This window comes from Nerophis lumbriciformis, linkage group LG01 (assembly GCF_033978685.3).
Source record: "Nerophis lumbriciformis linkage group LG01, RoL_Nlum_v2.1, whole genome shotgun sequence".
NCBI lineage: Eukaryota > Metazoa > Chordata > Actinopteri > Syngnathiformes > Syngnathidae > Nerophis > Nerophis lumbriciformis.
The window spans coordinates 36,002,755-36,028,469 of NC_084548.2; the positions used below are offsets into that span (position 1 = coordinate 36,002,755).

Below are 25,715 nucleotides of genomic sequence, written 5' to 3' on the forward strand. Positions count from 1 at the left end.
CTTTGACTCCAAAATGTACACTGACTACTCTAAATTACAGCAATGTTTCATTTCTACAGTATCTGGGATAGGCTCCAGCACCCCCTGCGACCCTGAGAGGGACAAGAGGTGGGAAATGGATGGATGTCCTTTGACTCCAAAATGTACACTGACTACTCTAAATTACAGCAATGTTTCATTTCTACAGTATCCGGGATAGGCTCCAGCACCCCCCGTGACCCTGAGAGGGACAAGAGGTGGGAAATTGATGGATGTCCTTTGAGAAGATAAAATGGTTGATGAAACCTGAGTGTACCCATTTCTGCAAGACACTTACACTGAATCATAGCAAACGTTGTAATTAAAGGTTCCTAACAACCCTGTCGTGTTGGATCTTGCAGCACATGAAAGGAAAGTTAAACTACACTGCAGATCTGCAGTACCACACAAACGGTGAATGCATAGTTGGCTAGTTTCAGACAGTCTTATGCATTCGAAAAGGGCAATGTATTGACGAAAGCACCACACGCAGAGATGTATCTAAATAATGCATCCACTGACTGAGAAAGAGATGCAGTCCCCCCCACGAGTTTTGGATCTGAAAAGGTCTGCTCGGACGTCCACTGACCACGACAACGTCCAGTGAAAGTCGACGTGATTGCGACCGGAAGTGAATGAAACACAAACATTCATTTCATGTTAATGGCTGACCAAGCTTGTGAAGACACCTAGTTCCCACCTTCCAGGCCCAGCGCTTCCGGCTGCCTCCTGTTCTCTCCCCGCGATTTCCTGACGCAATTGCCCGGGAGGAGATGAAGCCAGCAGGGCAGGGAAAAGTTACCCCGCCGGCTGACCGAGGTTTGAATCCACTGCTTTACTAACAACTGCAGCTTTCGCTGCGACACGACACCGAAACTTATAGAAACTTAATCGCCGCCATGATAACACAGTATTGTGTACCCTTAAGAGTCCCACATGGTGCACTGGTGTGTATTAACAGCAAACATCTACTGCCATGACAGGTGATACTCTCAGGTATTGTCGCTATAGCGATCAAACCACGAGAAGATGAACATAAAAAGATAAACAACTAACCTGGTCGTGCTTCTGCTGCGGGAGACTATTGTTCCACTCGTGTATGGTAATCCACTGCGACAAGTTCCCCCAACTACTATGCAGCAAAACGCTAGCCGCGGAGCCGTCAGAGAAGTCTTGTCTGCGGGGGTCTTACGCCACGTCCCGCCGCCTGAGAGCGTCTATGGGCGACCCGCAATGGCGCATTATTGGTCCCCCTCACTTGAGTTTACACGGAGCGTCGTCCCGGTCGGTGATGATCAGCCATATCGCTGCTGTGGTCTGTGTCGATCCCAAGTGGAGGCGGTGGCGTTATCCCGGAAAACACCGCAAGGGGTGTGTGTTTGTGTGTGTGTGTGTTACCCCACAAACCCCCACCTTCACCCTATTAATATGAAGGGGTGTGTGTGTTACCCCGCAAACCTCCACCTATTATTAATAGGGTGAAGGTGGGGCTTTGCGGGGTAACACACACACACCCCTTCTTATTAATAGGGTGAAGGTGGGGGTTTGCTTTCACCCCTTCACCGTAATAATAAGAAGGGGTGTGTGTGTTACCCCACAAACCCCCACCTTCACCCTATTAATAAGAAGGGGTGTGTGTGTTACCCTGCAAACCCCCACCTATTATTAATAGGGTGAAGGTGGGGGTTTGCTTTCACCCCTTCACCATAATAATAATAAGGGGTGTGTGTGTTACCCCACAAACCCCCACCTTCACCCTATTAATAAGAAGGGGTGTGTGTGTTACCCAGCAAACCCCCACATATTATTAATAGGGGGTAACACACACACCCCTTCTTATTAATAGGGTGAAGGTGGGGGTTTGCTTTCACCCCTTCACCATAATAATAAGAAGGGGTGTGTGTGTTACCCCGCAAACCCCCACCTTCACCCTATTAATAAAAAGGGGTGTGTGTGTGTTACCCCACAAACCCCCACCTTCACCCTATTAATAAAAAGGGGTGTGTGTGTTACCCCGCAAACCCCCACCTTCACCCGAATAATAAGAAGGGGATAAGATGTACCGGTACTTTCATTTAGGGGAGTGGGGGAAGTGGCTGAGCACCCAGTTTTAGGGCCCTTTAAGACTCCCGTATGTTTACATGAACTAAAAAAAATAATGCATGGATTCAACCCCGCAAACCCCCACCTTCACCCTATTAATAAAAAGGGGTGTGTGTGTGTTACCCCACAAACCCCCACCTTAACCATAATAATAAAAAGGGGTGTGTGTGTTACCCCACAAACCCCCACCTTCACCCTACTAATAAGAAGGTGTGTGTGTGTTACCCCGCAAACCCCCACCTTCACCCTATTATGAAGGGGTGTGTGTGTTACCCCGCAAACCCCCACCTTCACCCTATTAATATGAAGGGGTGTGTGTGTTACCCCGCAAACCCCCACCTATTATTAATAGGGTGACGGTGGGGGTTTGCGGGGTAACACACACACAACTTCTTATTAATAGGGTGAAGGTGGGGGTTTGCTTTCACCCCTTCACCATAATAATAAGAAGGGGTGTGCGTGTTACCCCACAAATCCCCACCTTCACCCTATTAATAATAAGGGGTGTGTGTGTTACCCTGCAAACCCCTACCTATTATTAATAGGGTGATGGTGGGGGTTTGCTTTCACCCCTTCACCATAATAATAAGAAGGGGTGTGTGTGTTGCCCCGCAAACCCCCACCTTCACCCTATTAATATGAAGGGGTGTGTGTGTTACCCCGCAAACCTCCACCTATTATTAATAGGGTGAAGGTGGGGGTTTGCTTTCACCCCTTCACCATAATAATAAGAAGGGGTGTGTGTGTGTTATCCCGCAAACCCCCACCTTCACCCTATTAATAAGAAGGGGTGTGTGTGTTACCCCGCAAACCCCCACCTTCACCCTATTAATAAGAAGGGGTGTGTGTGTTACCCCGCAAACCCCCACTTTCACCCTATTAATAATAGGTGGGGGTTTGCGGGGTAACACACACACCCCTTCTTATTAATAGGGTGAAGGTGGGGGTTTGCTTTCACCCCTTCATCATAATAATAAGAAGGGGTGTGTGTGTTACCCCACAAACCCCCACCTTCACCCTATTAATAAGAAGGGGTGTGTGTGTTACCCAGCAAACCCCGACATATTATTAATAGGGGGTAACACACACACCCCTTCTTATTAATAGGGTGAAGGTGGGGGGTTGCTTTCACCCCTTCACCATAATAATAAGAAGGGGTGTGTGTGTTACCCCGCAAACCCCCATCTTCACCCTATGAATAATAGCTGGGGGTTTGCGGGGTAACACACACACCCCTTCTTATTAATAGGGGGAAGGTGGGGGTTTGCGGGGTAACACACATACCCCTTCTTATTAATAGGGTGAAGGTGGGGGTTTGCTTTCACCCCTTCACCATAATAATAAGAAGGGGTGTGTGTGTTACCCCGCAAACCCCCACCTTCACCCTATTAATAAGAAGGGGTGTGTGTGTTACCCCGCAAACCCCCACCTTCACCCTATTAATAAGAAAGGGTGTGTGTGTTACCCCGCAAACCCCCACCTTCACCCTATTAATAAAAAGGGGTGTGTGTGTTACCCCGCAAAACCCCACCTTCACCCTAGTAATAAGAAGGGGATAAGATGTACTTTCATTTAGGGGAGTGGGGGCAGTGGCTGAGCACCCAGTTTTAGGGCCCTTTAAGACTACCGTATGTTTACATGAATTAAAAAAAATAATGCATGGATTTGATTGAAACCAGCTTTTAACAACACATGTAAAAAAAATTAAGGGTTTTAACTTTTTAAAGATGGGATCAACATAACTAGATAAACCCCCTAAATCAGTGGTTCTTAAACCTTTTTCATCAAGTTCCACCTCAGAAAACACTTGGCTCTCCAAATACCACCATATTGAGCCTGCATGAAGTTTCATATTGACCAATGTTAAAATACAGTAGCGTAGTAGGCCTAAGTATTCATTAAAACAAGGCAAAGGTTTTATTTAACAAGTATATTTAATATTTTTGGCTATTGTAACAGTACAAACAGTTTGGATATAGAAAAATAAAACACTGTACTTTAATCAAGTAATTCCTTGGCATACCACAAGATAGAACCCAAATACATTAGTAGTACACGTAAAAATGCAAAATAATGTGACCATAATATGAATTTAATAATTCAAAACCCAAAACCAGTGAAGTTGGCACATTGTGTAAATCGTACATAAAAACAGAATACAATGATATGCAAATACTTTTCAACTTACTGTAAATTCAATACACTGCAAAGACAATATATTTAATGTTGGAACTGAGAAACTTTTTTTTTTGTTGAAAATAATCGCTAACTTAGAATTTAATGGCAGCAACACATTGCAAAAAAGTTGGCCCAGGGGTATTTTTACCACTGTGTTACATGACCTTTCCTTTTAACGACACTCAGTAAACGTTTGGGAACTGAAGAGACCAATTTTTTAAGCTTTTCAGGTGGAGTTATTTCCCATTCTTGCTTGATGTACAGCTTAAGTTGTTTAACAGTCCGGGATGTCCGTTGTCGTATTTTAAGCTTCATAATGCGCCACACATTTTCAATGGGGGACAATTCTGGACTACAGGCAGGCCAGTCTTGTACCCGCACTCTTTTACAACGAAGCCACGCTGTTGTAACATGTTCAGAATGTGGCTTGGCATTGTCTTGCTGAAATAAGTAGGGGCAACCATGAAAAAGACGTTGCTTGGATGGCAACATATGTTGCTCCAAAACCTGTGTGTACCTTTCAGCATTAATGGTGCCTTCACAGATGTGTAAGTTACCCATGTCTTGGGCGCTATACACCCCCATACCATCACAGAAGCTGGCTTTTGAAATGTGCGCTAGAACAGCCGAGATGGTTCTTTTCCTCTTTGGTCCGGAGAACGCGACGTCCACAGTTTCCAAAAACAATTTGAAATGTGGACTCGTCAGACCACAGAACACTTTTCCACTTTGCATCAGTCCATCTTAGATGAGCTCGGGCCCAGCGAAGCTGGCGGCGTTTCTGGGTGTTGTTGATAAATGGCTTTCGCTTTGCATAGTCGAGTTTTAACTTGCTCTTATCGATGTAGCGACAAACTGTAGTTACTGGCAGTGGTTGTCTGAAGTGTTCCTGAGCCCATGTGGCGATATCCTTTACACACTGATGTCGCTTTTTGGTGCAGTACCGCCTGAGGGATCGAAGGTCATGGGCATTGCCGCTTATGTGCAGTGATTTCTTCAGATTCTCTGAACCTTCTGATTATGTTTCGGACCGGAGATGGTGAAATCCCTAAATTCCTTGCTATAGCTCGTTGAGAAATGTTGTTTTTAAACTGTTTGACAATTTGCTCACGCATTTGTTCACAAAGTGGTGACCCTCGCCCCATCCTTGTTTGTGAATGACTGAGCTCATGGAAGCTGCTTTCATATCCAATCATGGTACCCACCTGTTCGCAATTAGCCTATTCACCTGTGGGATGTTCCAAATAAGGGTTTGATGAGCATTCCTCAACTTTGTCAGTCTTTTTGCCACTTGTGCCAGCTTTTTTGAAACATGTTGCAGGCATCAAATTCCAAATGAGCTAATATTTGCAAAAAATGACAAAGTTTACCAGTTCGAACGTTAAGTATCTTGTCTTTGCAGTGTATTCAATAGAATATAGGTTGAAAAAGATTTGCAAATAATTGTATTCTGTTTTTATTTACGATTTACACAACGTGCCAACTTCACTGGTTTTGGGTTTTGTAATATAACCAGTTTATTCACTTAAATATGATGATAAACATGTCAAGTTTTCCTTAAAGGGGAACTGCACTTTTGGGGGCATTTTGCTTATCTTTAACATTCTTCGTGTAAGACAAGAACACATGTATTTATTTTTTTATGCATTCTAACTACTAAATAAATGCTTACAATGGTGCCTATGGGAGTCACTCTATTCTGCCTATAAAGCTTTTAAAAACATCCAAAAATCATCCATCAACACTTTATACGCACGCTGTAAGTATATGTATGTAATGTAGTAACAGGCACATTCGTAAGAACATGTAATATTGACATATTTTGCTTATTTTAAGCATACAGTGGTGCATAATTTCACAAACGCATCACAACTTTCGCTTTTTCCTTTGACAACATCACTGATTATTACTCACTGCAGACTTCATGAGACAACAAACATCATAAACCATCACTTACTGTACAATGTCTGCTGTCACTGAGATGCCAACTGTTAAAATGTTGATATATTCTGCTTCGATAAAGAATGTCTCAATCCTCGCGAGGGAAAAAGTGTCTTTTTTGCAATTTTCGGGTCTAACGTGGCTGTCAGAGTGTACAAACTTCTTGGTTTATGGTCACAACTTTCTACTATCCAGTTGAAACGCATGATTTATAATCTAGAATTAACTTTCACGAGCTCCCAGGTGAGAAAGCACTAGCTGATGATGTCAATACAGCAGCATAAGGAAGTTGCCTCTCTGTGCCGCTAAAATTAGGTCCTTAACGTTAGCGCTTATAATAACAATATCGCTTACACTTGGTTAATATTCAGGTCGCAAAATGTAAATGAAGTATTGATGGCGCTTTTTGGATGGTTATTTATTAGGTTATTTATCATGATCAAAATAAACACTATGATGTCATGACTTAAAGGTGCCATATGTAATAATATGGCCAGAAATGGAACTGCAATCATGGTCAAAATTCTGTAGTCCCCTCCGTCACTCCCTGACTGCTGTTGCCAGATATGCAGCCGAATCCAGCTCGATCGATTGGGCTACTCCAAGTAACTTCAAACTTCCGTTGAGGTGCTGGGACCTTAATAGCTAAAAAGACAAGGGTTTTGTCAATAAAAATCTCTAAGCAACAGAAATTAGGCTATTTTCAGGAAGAAGTACGTCATGCCTGCGTACAATATCACAACAAATGGCAATCACATGGTTATTGTCAGTACTATCAAAAAACAAAGACTAAAACAAACTACAACCAACCCTAGAAATGGTTATACTGGTGAAAATAAGTAGAGCATGCTTAGCAGCCTAATGTACGCCCAAAACTAAAAAGGAGACATTTCACCAAGGTATGCCTATAGGCTACTGTTTCAAACGTTTCAGATTGCCATATAACTTGGTACATGTAGTCCACAATATGCAAACACGAATGAGGAATTATTTTATCATATGATTTGGCTGTCTCCATACGTTTCACATTGCATTGATGACAGCCGTGCTAATGTTGGAACCCATTTCCTCAGCGTGCCATTATATTGAGAACGAAATAGGCACTGACACTACCCATATCCACATATGGGTTTTTTTGTCGAAAAATATATTTTTCCCTGTCAGTCCGTTAGCCTATATGTCGATGTGTCATTGATCGGGCTAGCATGCTAAGCTTTACACTAGGAGTGAAGCACCATCAAACTAAGCATTCGTTGCACGAACATACTAGCTTTGTTAGACAAGATGATAGACTGTATTGGACAATAACATTTACATACGAAATGTCCATTTCCATTTATTACAAGTAATAAAAAAACTTAAATGCCTGACCTACCTATCAAGGAGGAAATTAGCAAGTTCGGCGACTTTTTTTAATTTTTTAATTTTTTATTTTTTTATAAACCTTTATTTATAAACTGCAACATTTACAAAAAGCTGAGAAACAATAATCAAAATAAGTATGGTGCCAGTATGCTGGGTTTATTTTCAATAAAATACTGGAAAGGATAAATATGTAGTTTGTCTCTTTTATCCGAATATTAATCGATTAATCGAAGTAATAATCAACAGATTAATCAATTATCAAATTAGTTGTTAGTTGCAGCCCTAATCATAATACATCATTATTATTCTGATTATATTATTATTATTATTATTATTAGTGTATCTCCTGGGGGTTAAAACCCAGTGATGCCTCTGTTTCTAACTTTAATCAAGGGTGTTTGAAGGCATAACAGTTATGTACAATGAGATGCAAAAGTGAAACTTGTGTACTGCTTCTCCTCTGCTGCCACACATAGATTTTGTGTTTTTACTTTTCTTTTATCATCAAGCGTTACAAAAATCCTGGTGTAAATGCTTGAAGACGAGTTTCGTGACGTTATGTATGTGTTGTTGGATAAAGGGTCCCATGCTGGGTTTGCAGCTATCCAGATGGAAATAATCATTTTGCATTTTTGATTGGGGTTGTCGGTAGTTAAACATTATTAGTTTAATTCAAACAACCTTATTATTGAACTTTCACGGGTAACTGTATTCTATATTAATATTCATGACATCATTGTTTTATAACTTATATATTTAAAAAAAAAATAGAATTCAAACATTCCAAAAGTCTCGGGGCTCCCATATGCTTGGGATCCCAGTACAACATCCCTCATTACCTTAACCACAATTACATTTTAATATCTGTCTTCAGATATAATACATGATAGTGCATGCAAATACATGGAAATGAAACAATATTATTCATCACTTTGTCATCAAATATGGGGCAAACATTGTAACCCAATCATTCTCAAACTGTGGTATGGGTCTAACTTGTGGTATGCCAAAGAAGTCTGTAAATATGTACTGTATATGGAGTATCATTGTTCATGATGTGTGTGCATTGTGTGTAATGTTAAACCTCTGCTTTGTTTTTCCTAAATTCTTAGGCCTACAACGCGTGTGTATTTTATTGTTGGTCATTATGGTGCTACGTGGAGAGCTAAAGTGTTTTCTGAGGTGGTACTTTGTGAAAAAAAAAGTTTGAGAACCAGTGTTAGAAAGCATTTACCTGTAAGAAAGTTTTGACCGTACATGGCATTGGACTTTTCTCTCAACGACAGAAGTTTGAAGGGTGGCAGGATGTACCGCATTATGCTGTATATACCGTATTATGATGTTGTATGCTGACATAGAGGCAGCACTTTGGAACAGGGGTCGAGGGCGTGTGCCTCAGAATAAGAAGGTCCTGGGTTCGATCCCCGGGCTCGGGGTCTTTCTGTGTGGAATTTGCATGGTCTCCCCGTGACTGCGTGGGTTCCCTCCGGCTTCTTCCCACCTCCAGAGACATGCACCTGGGGATAGGTTGATTGGCAAGACTAAATTGGCCCTAGTGTGGGAATGTGAGTGTGAATGTTGTCTCTGTTCAGTGGCCTTGTGGTTAGAGTGTCCGCCCTGAGACTGGGAGGTTGTGAGTTCAAAAGGCACACGAGTCATACCAAAGACTACAAAATATGGGACCCATTGCCTCCCTGCTTGGCACTCGGCATTAAGGGTTGGTATTGGGGGAGTAAATCACCAAATGATTCCCGAGCGCGGCGCATGCTGCTGCTCACTGCTCCCCTCACTTCTCAGGGGGTGAACATGGAAATGGGTCAAATGCAGAGGACAAATTTCACCACACCCAGTGTATGTGAAACAATCGTTGGGACTTTAACTTTAACTTATCTGTGTTGGCCCTGCGATGAGGTGTCCACTTGTCCAGGGTGTACCCGAATGCAGCTGGGATAGGCTCCAGCACCCCCCATGATCCTGAGAGGGATAAGTGGTAGGGATATGGAATATGGAATGCACTCCCAACAGGTGTAAAAGAAAGTGCATCTCTATCCTCCTTCAAAACCGCACCAAAAGAACACCTCCAGGCAACTTCAACCCTAGACTAACACCCTCCCCCCTCCACATCCCACCTCCCCGGATTGTAAATAATCAAATGTAAATAATCAAATGTATATACTTGTTCTTATGCTTTCTGAACTCACTATGTTCACTGCTCGTTGTACATATCCTACGAAGTCAGACCTACACTGTTTCAATGTCCATTTCTCAGATGATGCAATTGTTGATGACTGAAGTGCTGATATCAACCAACCCCCCCCCCCCCCCCCCCCCCCCCCCCGCTCCCGCCCCAACCGCCACCTCCACATCCCACCCCCTGGATTGTAAATAATGTAAAAAATTCAATGTATATACTCTGATGATTAACTTGTGTGATGACTGTATTATGATGATAGTATATATTTGTACCATGAATTGATTTACATTGACCCCGACTTAAACAAGTTGAAAAACTTATTCGGGTGTTACCATTTAGTGTTCAATTGTACGGAATATGTACTGTACTGTGCAATTTACTGATAAAAGTTTCAATCAATCAATCAATCAATCAATCAATCAAAGGGATGGATGGATACTGGCAAACTGTGTATACTGGCTGGAGATGTAAAATAAAAAATCATTTGCGGCAGGAGTTTTATCTCGAAAGGTGATCCATTGTATAGAACTTGTATTGCAAATGGTTGGTAATACTTTTTATCGTAAGCACACTAAATATTAGTGTTGTTAGTGAAACGCGATTACACACTTTGGCCAGTAGAGGTCGCGAGTCGTTTTACCACGACCGGAAAAGGATAGCGTCAGCCTTGTTGTTATGTAGGTTGTCAGGACGCACCAAGCTAGCGCACCACTCTGTTAGCTAATAACGGATTAGGGGAGATTTAGTTAACGATGAAACGTTTACTTATGCATCAACACGGGTGTTTTAGCTCCGAACTGCCTCCTTGATCTGACTAAAAAGCGCTGCGGTGAAAGCGTAACTTTTTTTTTTAATCGAACCAGACTGTTGTTGTGTGGGGTTTGCTATCTCGGCGAATGAGCGTCAACATGTCGAAACTAAACATGGACCATCTACAGCAGCAGGACGACTCTGGTGTCAGAGAAGATTCCTCCTCTTTGCCTCCCCTCCGCTCCATTCGACCGCCCGTCCAGAGGAGCAGCGTCTGTTCTCGGGCATACTTCGTCGTGGTGATGGTCTTCTTTCACGTCTACATTCTGAATGTCATCGCCCTGTTGATGTACGTGCACTACAATAATGGCCATAGAGACCCTGTCGCTGGCGATGAGCCTTTCTCTTCATCTGCCAGCGAGGGTGAAAGTCCTCCCCTCCATCCAACGCCTCCTGAAATTGAACTGCGAGTGGTGGGGCTCAGTCATCATTTCAGACTTCCTCGCACGGAGGGGATAAGGGTAGGTGGAATAGTTTTACAAGTGATCTTTCAGCTCGTCCGGCCGGTGCTGACTGACCTAACAGTTCTGCTTGACTTGGATTTTCTCCCCCAGCTAAACATGACAGCCAAGATAGATTAGATATGTTTGATGTGATCCATGTGTATTTGACTTCCAGGTCATGTCTTTTAGGTGGGACATGTTCAGGCAGTCTCCCTCATGGCGGACAGAACGCACAAGATGAAAACGCTCAGCCTGAAGCCTCTGTTATTCGGTAAGTGTTTCAGGAAAAGTTGCCACATATCAATAGTATTTATTTTCCTCAAAGCCATATAAATATAGACCAGCAATGTTAACTATTTACATTTCAAAGATCCCCAGTGATGTGTCTCTAGAACATTGGTGTTTGCCCAGGATTTGTTCATTTGCTTGTGAATATTTTCATCTCTCAAAGTATTCTCAGGACATTGAATTGATTGTATCTGGACTGGGGATGTCCGATAATGGCTTTTTGCCGATATCCGATATTCCGATATTGTCCAACTCTTTAATTACCTATACCGATATCAACCGATATATACAGTCGTGGAATTAACACATTATTATGCCTAATTTGGACAACCACGTATGGTGAAGATAAGGTACTTTAAAAAAAAAAAAAAAAAAAAATACATTAAAAACATTTTCTTGAATAAAAAAGAAAGTAAAACAATATAAAAACAGTTACATAGAAACTAGTAATTAATGAAAATGAGTAAAATTAACTGTTAAAGGTTAGTACTATAAGTGGACCAGCAGCACGCACAATCATGTGTGCTTGCAGACTGTATTGATATATATTGATATATAATGTAGGAACCAGAATATTAATAACAGAAAGAAACAACCCTTTTGTGTGAATGAGTGTGTGAATGGTGGAGGAAGGTTTTTTGGGTTGGTGCACTAATTGTAAGTGTATCTTGTGTTTTTTATGTTGATTTAATAAAAAAAAAAAATCCTATAACGATAATAAAAAAACCATACCGATAATTTCCGATATTACATTTAACGCATTTATCGGCGGATAATATCGGCAGGCCGATATTATCGGACATCTCTAATCTGGACTAAACCAATCTGAATAGTCCAGTTGTGATTGTATCGATTTGTTTAGTGATAATTTACACTAGGGCTGGGGGATATTGCCTTTTTTAATATCTCAATATTTTTAGGCCATGTCACGATACACGATATTTATCTCGATATTTTGCCTTAGCCTTGAATTAACACTTGATGCATATAATCACAGCAGTATGATGATTCTATGTGTCTACATTAAAACATTCTTGTTCATACTGCATTAATATATCCTCCTTTTAAACTTTCATGCAGAGAGGGAAATCACAACTAAGTCAATTGACCAAAACTGTATTTATTAAACAGTTATTAAGCCGTGGCACAAACATTCATGTCATTTCAAAACAGAAAGTGCAAGATTGTCAGAGACATTTTAAAACAAGCTATGAGTGCACTTTTGTGCATGATGTCACTAAGATGACATATCTAAACAACACTAAATTAAAGTGCACTTTTTGTACAGAATGCCACTACAATAGTTTAAAACAAAAAAAGTGCACTTTTGTGCATGATGTCACACAAGATATTTCAATAACTGTCAAATAAAAATGAGCTGCATAATAGGAAATCAAATTGTTATCACCTTGTGTTGTGGACTATTTTTTTCATACGGTGTTGATGTTGAAATGGTTGCCTCGGCATTTTGTTGGTGCGGCACCGAACGGAGATGTTGACATGCGGAGTAAGCACTCTTGATTCTCTAGCGGGTGACTTTTCAAATGATGCTACATATTAGCAGTAATGCTACTTTTTGTAGCAACGCTTTTGCCCCACATTTGACAAATTACAGTTGTCTGTTCGACATATTCCCACTTAAAGCCAAACCACCACTTTCTCTCATATTACCACTCGCACCACAACTAATGTTACCCATGCTGCTACCTCTCTGCTCCGCGAGGGCGTATATGTATGTGACGTATGTAAGAAGGTGAGCTTGCTGTCTGTGAGAAGGAGGGACAATAAAGAGTGGGAAGAGCCTGTAGTGTAATGCCAGCAGCTAAAAGCAACTGCGTGAGAACGTATACTCGAATATCACGATATAGTCATTTTCTATATCACACAGAGACAAACCCGCAATATATCGAGTATATTGATGTATCGCCCAGCCCTAATTTACACATTTAGCTGCACAGTCAAATTCTAAAACCTATTGTGTCTATGGTGGATGCGCTTTTTTTCTTGGTTCGCATCTCGGCATCCATCCATCCATTTTCTACCGCTTGCCCCTTTCGGGGTCGCTGAAGCCTATCTCAGCTGCATTCGGGCGGTAGGCGGGGTACACTCTGGACAAGTCGCCACCTCATTGCAGGGCCAACACAGATAGCATGAAGATGAATTTTAAAATCTTAACTCCTACATGGGTGATGCTTCCATTTTTGTGAAGCCTGGCATAAGCCTTGTTGACCACCAGTCGGTCTCCCCGCACTGTGCCTGTCACCGGGAAAGTGCCGCCCTGCTGATGTTGACATGTAATGTTTTAGACAAGTGTGGTGTCCCACTCCAGCCATAATTCAATACGAGAACAAATATTTCGTCCCAGCAAGGGCCTGTGCTTCAGAACAATTAATTTGGCAGCCAAGGAGAACTGGGACAGACTTAATGGGCTGTACTTGAGCTGAGTCAGATGCAGTTTCACAACTGTAAGGACAGGAAATGAACACAAAGAATGATTTGTTTGGCTTTTTGATGCACATTCAAATGCATGACTTCCATGTAATTAAATTATTTGACTCCTTAAGGAAATCTGCATTTTTTGTTAGTTTTGCCCATCATCCACAATCTTTATCTGAGACAAGAACACACGTCTTTCTCTTTTCGGTGTGTTCTAAATGGTGAAAAATTACTAGTACAAGACTTGTTTCAGCATAAGACTTTTGCTCTCCTTAAGCTTGTAAATTCAGAATAGTGCTCAGGAAAAAAAATGCTTGGAACAAATGAGCATCTTGCTGAGTCTTGTTAGTGATATATTTCTTTAGTTGGCCCGGATTTTTTGTGTAACATGTCAAATTAAAGCTTGGTGCCACAACCTTCTACTGTACATGTGAGAGGTATGATTTATAACTTTTCCTAACTCAAAGGCGATACAGCAGCAGCTCGATTAGATAGCATAGCTGTGTGAGTGAGACACTGTGTCACTACGCCAGAAAAATAGTTCCTCAGTGTAAGCTCTTACAATAACAACGTCTCTATAGCTCGGTTAATTTGTAGGTCATGGCATGTAGAGTTTTTTTTTTTTAAGGGGCTTAATAGGCGGAATAGATTAATTCCCATTACCTGCATTGTTAGCATTGTTAAATGACAAGTGTTCTTGCCTAACATTAGGATTGTGAATGATGGACAACTTAAAAAAAGTAATACAGATTTCCTTTAATGGTGAACTGCACTTTTTTGGGGAAATTTACCTATCGTTCACAATCATGATGAAGGACTTGATGACGGATGTTTTTTTTTAAAATGCATTCTAACTTGTAAATAAATGTCTGCTTACAGCAGGGCCAATGGAGGGTTCTCTATTCCGCCCGTAAAACAAAAAAAATCCAAAAAGCACCAATAATACTCATTTACATTTGGTGATTTAAATATTAAACAAGTATTAGTAATATTATTATTATAGGTGCTAACGCCGAAAAAATATTTATAGCAGCGCTGTGATCACTAGCGTGTGTGCCTATGATGAGATAATCGAGTGGTAAGCTGCTTCCTCGCTTACTTTGCTCGTGAAAGTTTATTGTAGATCATAAGTCATGCCTCTCACCTGGAAAGTAGAAGGACTAGGATGTAATGTTAGTACACTTCGACAGCCAATATAGACCCAGAAATGGCGAGAACGACACGAAGAAACGCTTGGTTCCACTCCCCTTTTCTTAGCGAAGATTATGAGTCATTCTTCAAATTCAAATTCTTCAAACGGGAATATAACAAGATTCTATTAGTCGGCATCCTAATAACAGCAGACATTGTACAGTAAGTGATGTTTTATTATGTTTGTTGGCTCTTAGGAAGTCTGCAGTGAGTAGTAATCAATGACGTAGTGGGGGAAAAAGCGAACGTTGTGATGCGTTTTTGAAATGATAGCGTATGCTTAAAATGATCAAAATACATAAATATTAAATGTTATTATAAATGTCCCCATTAATTACTATATTACATATATACTTACATCATGTATATAAAACGTTAATGAAGGTGTTGGGATGTTTTTTTAGCGCTTTTATAGGCAGAATATAGCGACTCCCAGAAGCTCAATTGTAAGCTGACTTTTGATCGCATTTATTTTAAAAGCACAAAACCACTCAAATGAAAGTAACTTTTTTAGTAGAGGTACAGTAAAGGTGCATAGTTGCATACGCACCAAAATCACTCCTGCAGAAGGTTTGCAGTGTATCTATTAACGTGGACGCCTCCTCCAAATGTCAATCTTGACTGCTTGCTCAAGGGACTGAAACTGTTAAGCCGCAAAGTGAGTAGTTTGTTAGACTGATACACTGCAGATGCTTTGTTGTTTTGTAAGAGTCTTATTTACCTCCAGACTTCATCTGTTAAACATTATTATAATTGGCTGAAATGTCACAGTAGAAATACTTTCTGCAGTGGTCGATGTACATGAGAGTATGGTTCAATTAATGTTGGCCTTGTTCTGCTGTATAGCCATGATCTGATTGTAGTTTAGACAAGGAGATCACTTCCTTTTTATAGTGAACATGAAGCAGCGGCAGGAGGTAGAAGTGGAGCCTTCAGACTTATCAGTTTTTATTGAGGCTTGACTGGAAAATAGGGATTAAAACCACTTTGAGACACTCGTGATTTAGGGCTATATAAGTAAACATTGATTGATTGATTGATGTGAGTCCAGTTAAATTAGACGTGGGAGACAAACTAGCCACATACTGTACAAGCATTTGGAAGCCTTTTATTAACCAAACCCAGTACTTCCAAATTTAGATCCAATAAATAAGCGGATTATATCTGAATTTATTAAACAGGATTTGAGCTGACAGATTGTACTGTATATCTGTGGAGTGTATTCCAAAATACTTGTTCAGAAGAAGTTCTAAAAGTAGACTGTTTTCAGAGGCAATGTATTCCCAGTCACTAATATGATTTGTTGAACAGATACTGTATGAGACATTTTTTTATTCCTGGAGGCTGCAGCCTTCTGGAAAGGACCTGGTATTTGTTAAACTGTCTCATATTGATAATGAATATTTGTTTGGCTCTAATTGCCCTTTTTACTGTATTACTGGCAATTACCTCTAAGCTGTTGTCATCGTTTACTTCTGGCTGTAAATATTAAATGGAGCAGCAGATCCCGCTATCGTACAGATATTCTGTATAGTGTTCATATCCAATAAATACATACTGTGTTTAAATATGAATTATAATGTAGAACTACAGGATCAAAGGTTGCATGGCAACTTTTCTTCAAGCTGAATTGACTTCTGTAAACATGTCAATCATCCACGAATTCACCGGACCTGTGTTTTCATTCTAACCTGCGTCATCAAGCACTTGCAATTAAAAGTTTCAGACATTTTTTGTATCAATCACAGTATCATTAGCATACACGGACTGAACTAATCCATTTAGTAGTCTGACACGTCAAGCCAGCATTGTGAAGAAAGTTACTTTTAGATGTAGTGACATTTTGTGTGATATATTTTTTTGTTAGTCATGGTATAGTATTAGTAACTATTACTTCAACAATAACAAACAAATTAACTGTTTTTATTAGCTTGACCTAATCACCACGCGTAATCCTCATGTTTGAGTATGATGGTTAAAGTACCAATGATTGTCACACACACACTAGTTGTTTCAGACTACTTTTAATCTTCGAATCATCTCTCACTTTCAATGTTGTGAAATAGCGCCACAAAATCAACTCCATTAATGAGATGCATATCCCTATTCCTGTGTTGGGTAGACAACAGGCTGGCAGAATGTGGAACTTTCATTTGCTTGATTGTATAGAGTATTTGGTAAAGTCAGTTACTTTTCAAAATAATATGACTCTTTACAGTGTCTTCTGAGGTAAAATAAGTATGTTTTTTCTAAATATGAATTATAATGGAAAACTATTTAAATAAATTATCCGTGAATATATACGATGAACAATGTTCCCTCAAAGGTGTGCAATTGCACACTGCTCACTCGTCCCCGGCGCACAGCAAATCAATGTTGCACAAAAAATGAAATCCTACCAAAACTTTAAACAAATAATTTATTCTATACAATTTTTCCGCCCGATTGTAGCTGAGATAGGCTCCAGCGCCCCCCGCGACCCCGAAGGGAATAAGCGGTAGAAAATGGATGGATGGATGGATGGAATTTTGCGATGCAGCTCTGTGAGTGACAAGTGGCCACAACAGATAAAACAAATGTTCCTCAACACTGTTCAATTATTGTAACGTCTGAAGGACTATTAAAACTGGTCATTTTCTGCCATACAAACCACGCCAAAAAGCTCTCTGTCTTCTGTCATATGAACAGCAGCCGTTTTTGTATTCTTTCTCTCTCTCTCAATTGCGCCAACAGACACACTTATTAGACTCAGACACAGATGCGTTTACAGCCACAAAAAAAGTCGGACGACTCCAACACCACACATACACTTTAAATGCCAGGACGTTACATTATGATGTGGCTTACACGCAGCCAATCAATGTCATTATCAGCATGTCATGTGTGCGTTTTGCTGGTTAGTTTATAGCTAACAGTGCAGCAGAGTTCCGAGAGGTACATTCTTATAACTCTTATTATGGTGTAACAAACAAGTACTGTACACCAATACTCCCCAATCAGATCTGTGATTATTCTCCTGTCATTTATTGAGAATGTTCATTTATGAATATTAATCAATAAATGCTGCTACTAGATTACATAAAGTCTAATAAAAACTGTAATGATATATTTTACAGAAATAAAGTTACAGGAAATTATTAATGTTTCACAATGAGCACACATCTCATTGTGAAACATGTGAATGTTTTAAGGGGAACTAAATGTGATCTCTAAAAGGGGTACACGTTCTTTCCAAAGCAGGACGGCCACCCAGACATCCAATACTTGTACATAGTTAATGAAAACAAGATGTGTATATTTTAATTGTAAGTGGGCCAAATCACTAGAAAATAATCCAATGGAAATGACTGCTGCCATTTGATTATAATAAGACATGTAACTTATGATGTCAGGTTTTGGACTGCTTGGTACCACAGTGTGTATGTCTGATGTTGCTCAGATGTTTGTGCATTCGCCCAGACACATTAAAAATTAGGGGAACATTGACGATGAAGCACATAAATGTGTCTCGGCCAAAAATGGCGATCATTTATAATGTTATTAGCTGTATAAACCACTGCTTGTAAGATGTTACAATGTTTACCTCTCTATTTCTCTGTCAGAGATCCCTGGCTTCCTGTCAGAGGAGGAGTGCCGAGTGGTGGTGCAGCTGGCCCAGCTGAAGGGTCTGATGGAAAGCCAGATGACCGAAGGCAGCCAGTCAAACCAGCAAGACGAGTCAAACCAGCCACTTCTTTCGCTGAGCACCGAGGAGGTCTTTAGTCTGTTGGACCTCAACCAGGATGGGTTGTTACAGAAACAGGAGGTGAAAATTGACAACAAATGATTAGCTTTAGCATTCATTTAGCATTTGCTATCTGTCAGGCGTCAGCAAAAGCATAACAGTTTTCATCAACTCTCCTGATTTCTCCTTTAGATTGTGAGTCACTCACGCTCCCAAGATGGGACTTGGTTGAGTCCAGACAACCTGCATCAGATACTCACTGGTCTGGAAGTCTGCTCAACAGGTTTGTGATCCTGCTGTGTTTGTCTGGACATATGTGATGCGTTTCATTATGTAAAAAAGCTTAACTGTTATTGTATGAGTACAGAGGTTACAGTATTGGACTGACTGAAACATTATTACACTCTGAATGTACAGTAAGTACAAATGTTATAAGTTTTTTGAGTGTACCAGAACGCACAGGGACGATCCGGTCCATAGTGAATAGCAATAGATGTTTTTTTAAGTTGTTGGTAAGACAAAAGACAAGTGGGTACAACAATGTTTTGATGGTGGCAAAGAATCTACAGCACTACTATACTAATATTGTGTGCGGCATTGCACATGTCAGATAATCTTCCAACTCTGTCTCTTTAAAACTTTTTTTTTTTTCTACTTTTTTTCTTAAATTACCCCGCATAATCTGTATCCCCTCAGTCCCACCTCCATATCAACCCCCACCCACCTCTACTCTAGCTAGAGCTATTATAAGAGTGTAAATGGGCAAACTGGTGGGGGGTGAGGCATTTTTAGGGCAAAGTTAAATGTGACGTATTTGCACAATAGTATAATGGATATCAAGAGTGTATCTAACTGAGTGAGTGGTTCACTAATGGACTGTATGTGTTTACACTTTTGACAGGGATGCTGAACCTGGAGGAATTTAAGCGTGTTTACGACGTGTCCCAAAGCCCAGGACAAGAACAAAGTGAGAAACTCTGGAGTCGGTTCAAGCAGAGAAGCAAACATACGTGGCTTTATCAAGGCCCTGGATCCCATCACGTGCTACAGATACTAAGGAGCCGGTAACTGTATACACACAAACACATTATCTCACCACTAAAAGCAAATTAATTTTTTTACCACTCTAACATTTTGCCAGTGTAACAATCCTTACTCGTCTGCCTACTTCATTGGTTGAGATGAGCGAGCCACTACAAGTATTTCGTTATGATCTCGGAGACTTCAGCGATGCCCATCACGACAGCAGCTCACACCGTGCAGAAACCACCTGCACGCACACACGACTAGCAAGAAATGCTTCGACCTTCAAAGAGGTTTCCTGCAGGTTAGTCTTTGTTTGATATTGTCGTTATAATATACCTATTGTCTTGTGCAGTTAAAGGGGTACTACACTTTTTTAGGAATTTTATCTGTCATTCACAATCCGTGTGTGAGACAAGAACAAATAGAAGGAATGGGATTAGTTTATTCCGCCAATAAAGCACTGTTAAAATACAAACCCCGTTTCCATATGAGTTGGGAAATTGTGTTAGATGTAAATATAAACGGAATACAATGATTTGCAAATAATTTTCAACCCATATTCAGTTGAATATGCTACAAAGACAACATATTTGATGTTCAAACTGATAAACAGTTTTTTTTTTTTTTGCAAATAATCATTAACTTTAGAATTTGATGCCAGCAACACGTGACAAAGAAGTTGGGAAAGGTGGCAATAAATACTGATAAAGTTGAGGAATGCTCATCAAACACTTATTTGGAACATCCTACAGGTGTGCAAGCTAATTGGTAACAGGTGGGTGCCATGATTGGGTATAAAAACAGCTTCCCAAAAAATGCTCAGTCTTTCACAAGAAAGGATTGGGCGAGGTACACACCCCTTTGTCCACAACTGCGTGAGCAAATAGTCAAACATTTTAAGAACAACGTTTCTCAAAGTGCAATTGCAAGAAATTTAGGAATTTCAATATCTACGGTCCATAATATCATCAAAAGGTTCCGAGAATCTGGAGAAATCACTCCACGTAAGCGGCATGGCCAGAAACCAACATTGAATGAACGTGACCTTCGATTCCTCGACGGCACTGTATCAAAAACCGACATCAATCTCTAAAGGATATCACCACATGGGCTCAGGAACACTTCAGAAAACCACTGTCACTAAATACAGTTTGTCGCTTCATCTGTAAGTGCAAGTTAAAGCTCTACTATGCAAAGCGAAAGTCATTTATCAACAACATCCAGAAACGCCGCCGGCTTCTTTGGGCCCGAGATCATCTAAGATGGACTGATGAAAAGTGGAAAAGTGTTCTGTGGTCTGACGAGTCCACATTTCAAATTGTTTTTGGAAATATTCGACATCGTGTCATCCGGACCAAAGGGGAAGCGAACCGTCCAGACTGTTATCGACGCAAAGTGAAAAGCCAGCATCTGTGATGGTATGGGGGTGCATTAGTGCCCAAGGCATGGGTAACTTACACATCTGTGAAGGCACCATAAATGCTGAAAGGTACATACACGTTTTGGAACAACATATGCTGCCATCCAAGCGCCGTCTTTTTCATGGACGCCCCTGCTTATTTCAGCAAGACAATGCCAAGCCACATTCAGCACGTGTTACAACAGCGTGGCTTCGTAAAAAAAGAGTGCGGGTACTTTCCTGTTCCGCCTGCAGTCCAGACCTGTCTCCCATCGAAAATGTGTGGCGCATTATGAAGCGTAAAATACGACAGCGGAGACCCCGGACTTTTGAACGACTCTACATAAAACAAGAATGGGAAAGAATTCCACTTTCAAAGCTTCAACAATTAGTTTCCTCAGTTCCCAATCGTTTATTGAGTGTTGTTAAAAGAAAAGGTGATGTAACACAGTGGTGAACATCCCCTTTCCCAACTACTTTGGCACGTGTTGCAGCCATGAAATTCTAAGTTAATTATTATTTGCAAAAAAAAATAAAGTTTATGAGTTTGAACATCAAATATATTGTCTTTGTAGTGCATTCAATTGAATATGGGTTGAAAAGGATTTGCAAATCATTGTATTCCGTTTATATTTACATCCAACACAATTTCCCAACTCATATGGAAACGGGGTTTGTATGCAAAAACATCCATCAACATTTTATATACCGTACACGCTGTAAATATATATGTAATGTAATAACTGGCACATTCATACCAAAATGTAATATTTACATATTTTGGTCATTTTAAACATAATTTGGGACAAATTATGTTCCAGAAGCTTGTGTTTTTGAGCCTGAACATAAGGACAATGGGCTACAAGTTTTAGAAGCTGAGTGGTAAGCAGATCCAGCAAGTAGCACAATTGCTAAGTGCTAAACAAGAAATACACACTACGAGCATAAAAAACAATCAATTACTTTACAATATCTGCTTTCAGTGGTATGCCGGCTGATGGGATGTTTGTATCTTTCTGTTTGAATGAAGAATTAATCCTAATCCTCACGCAGGTAAAACAAAAAAAAAGTGGGAGCAAATTTAGCGTTTTTTTGTGTCTTTCCCGCCATCTCTGGTTCTAAGTTGAATGTAAAAGTTGGCCAACTTTTCAGTTTATGGCCACAACCTTCTACTATAAAAGTTAGAGGCATGATTTATAATCTCGAATTAAATTTTACCAACTCATAAGCAATGCAGCAGCTCACCGGCTCAGTATGTTAATAGCTGCATAAGCTAGTTACCGCTCTGTGATCATGACGCTGCTAAAAGTATTTCATCTGCGTTTGCGCTTATAATAATAATACTGCTAATACTTGGTTAGTATGCAGGTCACAAAATGTAAATGGAGTATTGTTGGCGGTGGGCTTTATGGGCGCAACAGATAACTCCTATTAGCTTCATTGTTAGTCACCTCCAACTTACCGTATATTACAAATTAGAATGCATTAAAAAGTAAAGACGTGTGTTCTTGTTTTACTTAGAGATTGTTAATGATAAACAACATTCCCCAAAAAGTGCAATCCCTCTTTAAAGTTGCAATTTTTTACACTAAATTCTCCTATTTCTGCATTTCTTAATGGCTTTCAGGTATCTTACTGTGTTGATCTACCTCAACCCTGTAGAAGAGGGCGGCGAGACCACGTTTCCTGTAGCAGACAACCGTACGTACGACGAGCAGGTGAGCGTTCTACTCACTCAGTACATAGTCATAAACACGCCCTGCCACAGGGAAATGAAGACAGCTTGACCTGATTTCTGCTGATAACATGCAGATGGTGCTGACACATGACAAGGAATCTGATATCTCAATTATCACCACGTATTACAACAACAGATTACATACATGGTGTTTTTACAGTTGCATGTGTTCTAGGCACTGATCCAAGATGGAGTTGATTTAACAGACACCCGGAAGACATGTGGGCGAGGGAACCTAAAGATAAAACCCACTGTGGGGACGGCACTCCTCTTGTACAACCATCTCTCCGATGGCCAAGGTATGAATAGAAGACTTTAGCAACCGTTTATTATTTAGAGAATTGCTTGTCCTTTGAGCTCAAGGACTGTTTAGGATCATGTTCTTAAAAAGCTCTCTGTGGAAGCTTCGACATTTCTGTTAACGTTGTTCGAATTAAACTGAAACTGAACTGAACTGAACTGAACTGAACATTTGTGATACAACCTGTGTTACATCACTCATACTGTATAGTGTGGCCATTAATAACATGAATTCCCCCTTCCTCTCAGGTTGGATGGGCGAGCTTGATGAGTATTCCTTGCATGGCGACTGCCCAGTAAAGCGTGGCCTCAAGTGGGTCGCCAACCTCTGGGTAAATGTGGACCCAGACCACCAGCAGCAGGCCCGTTACCAGAGACTATTTGCTGAAAGGTATCAAGCTAAGTCAGGCATGGAGGAGCACTCTCAACCACTTTCACACATTGACCTCCATCAGGATCTATAGCCAAGTACCTCGGACTGCTCGTTAATTTATGTTTACTGCAATGTTGTATACAGGCATCCATCCATTTTCTGTCGTGCTTGCCCTCATAATCCTCACAGGTGAGCTGGTGTTTATAACAAATCAATCACAAGGCACCTATAGTCAAGTCAATGTTATTCATATAGCGTCAGTTCACAACATAAGTTATCTTATAGCACTTTACACATGGAGCAGGTTTAAAACTACACTCCTAATACATTTAAGAGAACCAACTGAACCCCACATGAGTGAGAACTTGGTGACGAAGGCAGAGGAAAAACTCAACCTCTCGGGAAGAAACCTCGAACAGAAGCCAGTTTTTGTGGTGAGGCTGTCTTCTCTCAACAAGTTGGATAGTGATAGTTGGATTGAGGAGCGATAGTGAGAATGTAGACATTGGCAAGTTGTACATTCCGTACCTTGGCCCTTATTGGAGACTTAATTGACTTTTAAACGTCTCAGTTAAACCATCAATAATACCGGTATACAAAAGCTAAATATTACACATCTATTGTTGTTCTCATCCAACCAGGATTGTATTCTCAAGGCATCCAATAGATCACACCTGGATTGTTCCGTTTGTCTTAGAAGATGTTTCGCCTCCCATCCGAGCAAGCTTCATCAGTTCATGCTCATAGACTTAGATTGGTCAGACCATTGGCATTGCATTGATAGCAACTGGATCCGGCCAATAGACCTAGAGCTGAGTCTATGAGCATAAACTCATGAGGCCTGCTCACATGAGAGGCTAAATTTTTCTAAGACAAACTGAACAGTCCAGCTGCAATTAAATGCCTTGAAAAATCTTAACAAGGCATGGCAGTCTTCCAGATGACAGTCAAACATATACAGTAGCTAGCAAACATTTCAGATCATAGTGTTTGTTGAATAAGACAAAATGAACCTGTTCGACTTCTAAACGACATCATCATCTGGATCAGCTCAGAATCGATATTTTTGGCAAAAACATGAAAATAATCAAATGCATCATACCAGAAATGCTGATTTTTTAAAAAGTCTAACTCAACTGTATTGTCTGCAGACTGCTACAGTCTGAACCTAGTTTGTCAGTTTTGTTCTGATCAACCATTCAGAGGATGGAAAAAAGCTGACGTTTATGTAATCTCCTAGCGCTCTCTTCTCTCAATCTACAAACGAAGTTCAGTCTCCGGTATCACAATTTGGTTCTTTTAGGTCCGTTTTAAAAGGAAAAATGACCATAATTATAAAGATTAGGTTGGATAAATCTAAAAATGCATACATGTATTAACATAAATTACACCTTCATTTGAATATCAGGTATGTAAGAACAATTTATTAAATTGAGTTAGTGCAGTAATTTCTAATACTGCCTAATATTGCCACATGTTACTTGTTAATACCACCATTTTTTAGTACAATGTTCTGCAAGTACTTTAATAATAATGACATATTTATTTATAATACTGTACTGTATTTAAAGCGTATCATATTTATTCGCCAGACTATTTATTTGAGTGTTATTTATTCCTGTTGTCCTGTTAAATTATTGGGATACATATGTATTGTTGTTGCACTGAATTTTGTCTTTGTATTTCATTGTATTCTATGAAATGAAATGACATTTTTTAAATGTTTAAGCGGTCTTGAGTTTATTTTCTTGCCAGTCTCCTAATATAATATATGCAGTGTCCACTAGATGTCAGCTGTGGAACATGAGCATGTTGGCAGGTTGTACGTGAGATGTCATTAAAGGCTGAAGAGGCTCTAATGGATGACCAGTCTCCTCTACCTCGCCGTCATAGTTTCGGGGACACCAGTGCTGAGGATTCATGCCCTTGTTAAGACAGTCAACAACGGCTGTCACCCATCAGCATTCAATGGAATGCAGCAAAGCCTTATAACACCCGGGTTTATTGTGAAGGCACCTGCAGTTTGCTGCGGCCCAATATGGCAACCGTCCTCTTTGGAGGTGCCTTTGAAAGTCTTGAGCTCAATGACGTATGTGGTGCAATCGAGCCATTCATCCACGGGACGCTTCCAATGTACGGTAGCAGGTTCGGGTGAAGACGATGACGATGGTGCTGCGTACGTGCGCGG

At 40.4% G+C, this 25,715-nt stretch overlaps 2 protein-coding genes across 6 annotated transcripts in view; one reads left to right on the forward strand and one right to left on the reverse strand.

The window, feature by feature from the left end:
- The window catches only part of LOC133619388 (cyclin-dependent kinase 17-like), an 89,887-nt gene extending 88,537 nt beyond the window's left edge, over positions 1 to 1,350 (reverse strand). For all 4 annotated transcript variants that reach the window (XM_061980370.1, XM_061980379.1, XM_061980406.1 and 1 more), the window contains exon 1: positions 1,075 to 1,350. The gene's annotated coding sequence lies outside the window, so the exon portion shown is untranslated. The remainder of the gene's footprint in view (positions 1 to 1,074) is intronic.
- On the forward strand, positions 741 to 25,627 carry LOC133619418 (transmembrane prolyl 4-hydroxylase-like). Of its 2 annotated transcripts, XM_061980434.1 has the most exons (10): positions 741 to 837; positions 10,738 to 11,070; positions 11,242 to 11,323; positions 18,570 to 18,772; positions 18,884 to 18,974; positions 19,593 to 19,755; positions 19,833 to 20,018; positions 22,744 to 22,834; positions 23,030 to 23,153; positions 23,404 to 25,626. In XM_061980434.1, exons 2-10 carry the CDS (start codon positions 10,852 to 10,854, stop codon positions 23,616 to 23,618), a joined length of 1,374 nt encoding a protein of 457 aa, XP_061836418.1. In that variant the 5' UTR covers positions 741 to 837; positions 10,738 to 10,851; the 3' UTR covers positions 23,619 to 25,626. The 2 variants fall into 2 exon arrangements, with proteins under 2 accessions (XP_061836418.1, XP_061836410.1); XM_061980426.1 differs by lacking the exon at positions 741 to 837 and having other exon boundaries at positions 10,481 to 11,070; positions 23,404 to 25,627.
- Positions 25,628 to 25,715: the final 88 nt, after the last annotated feature.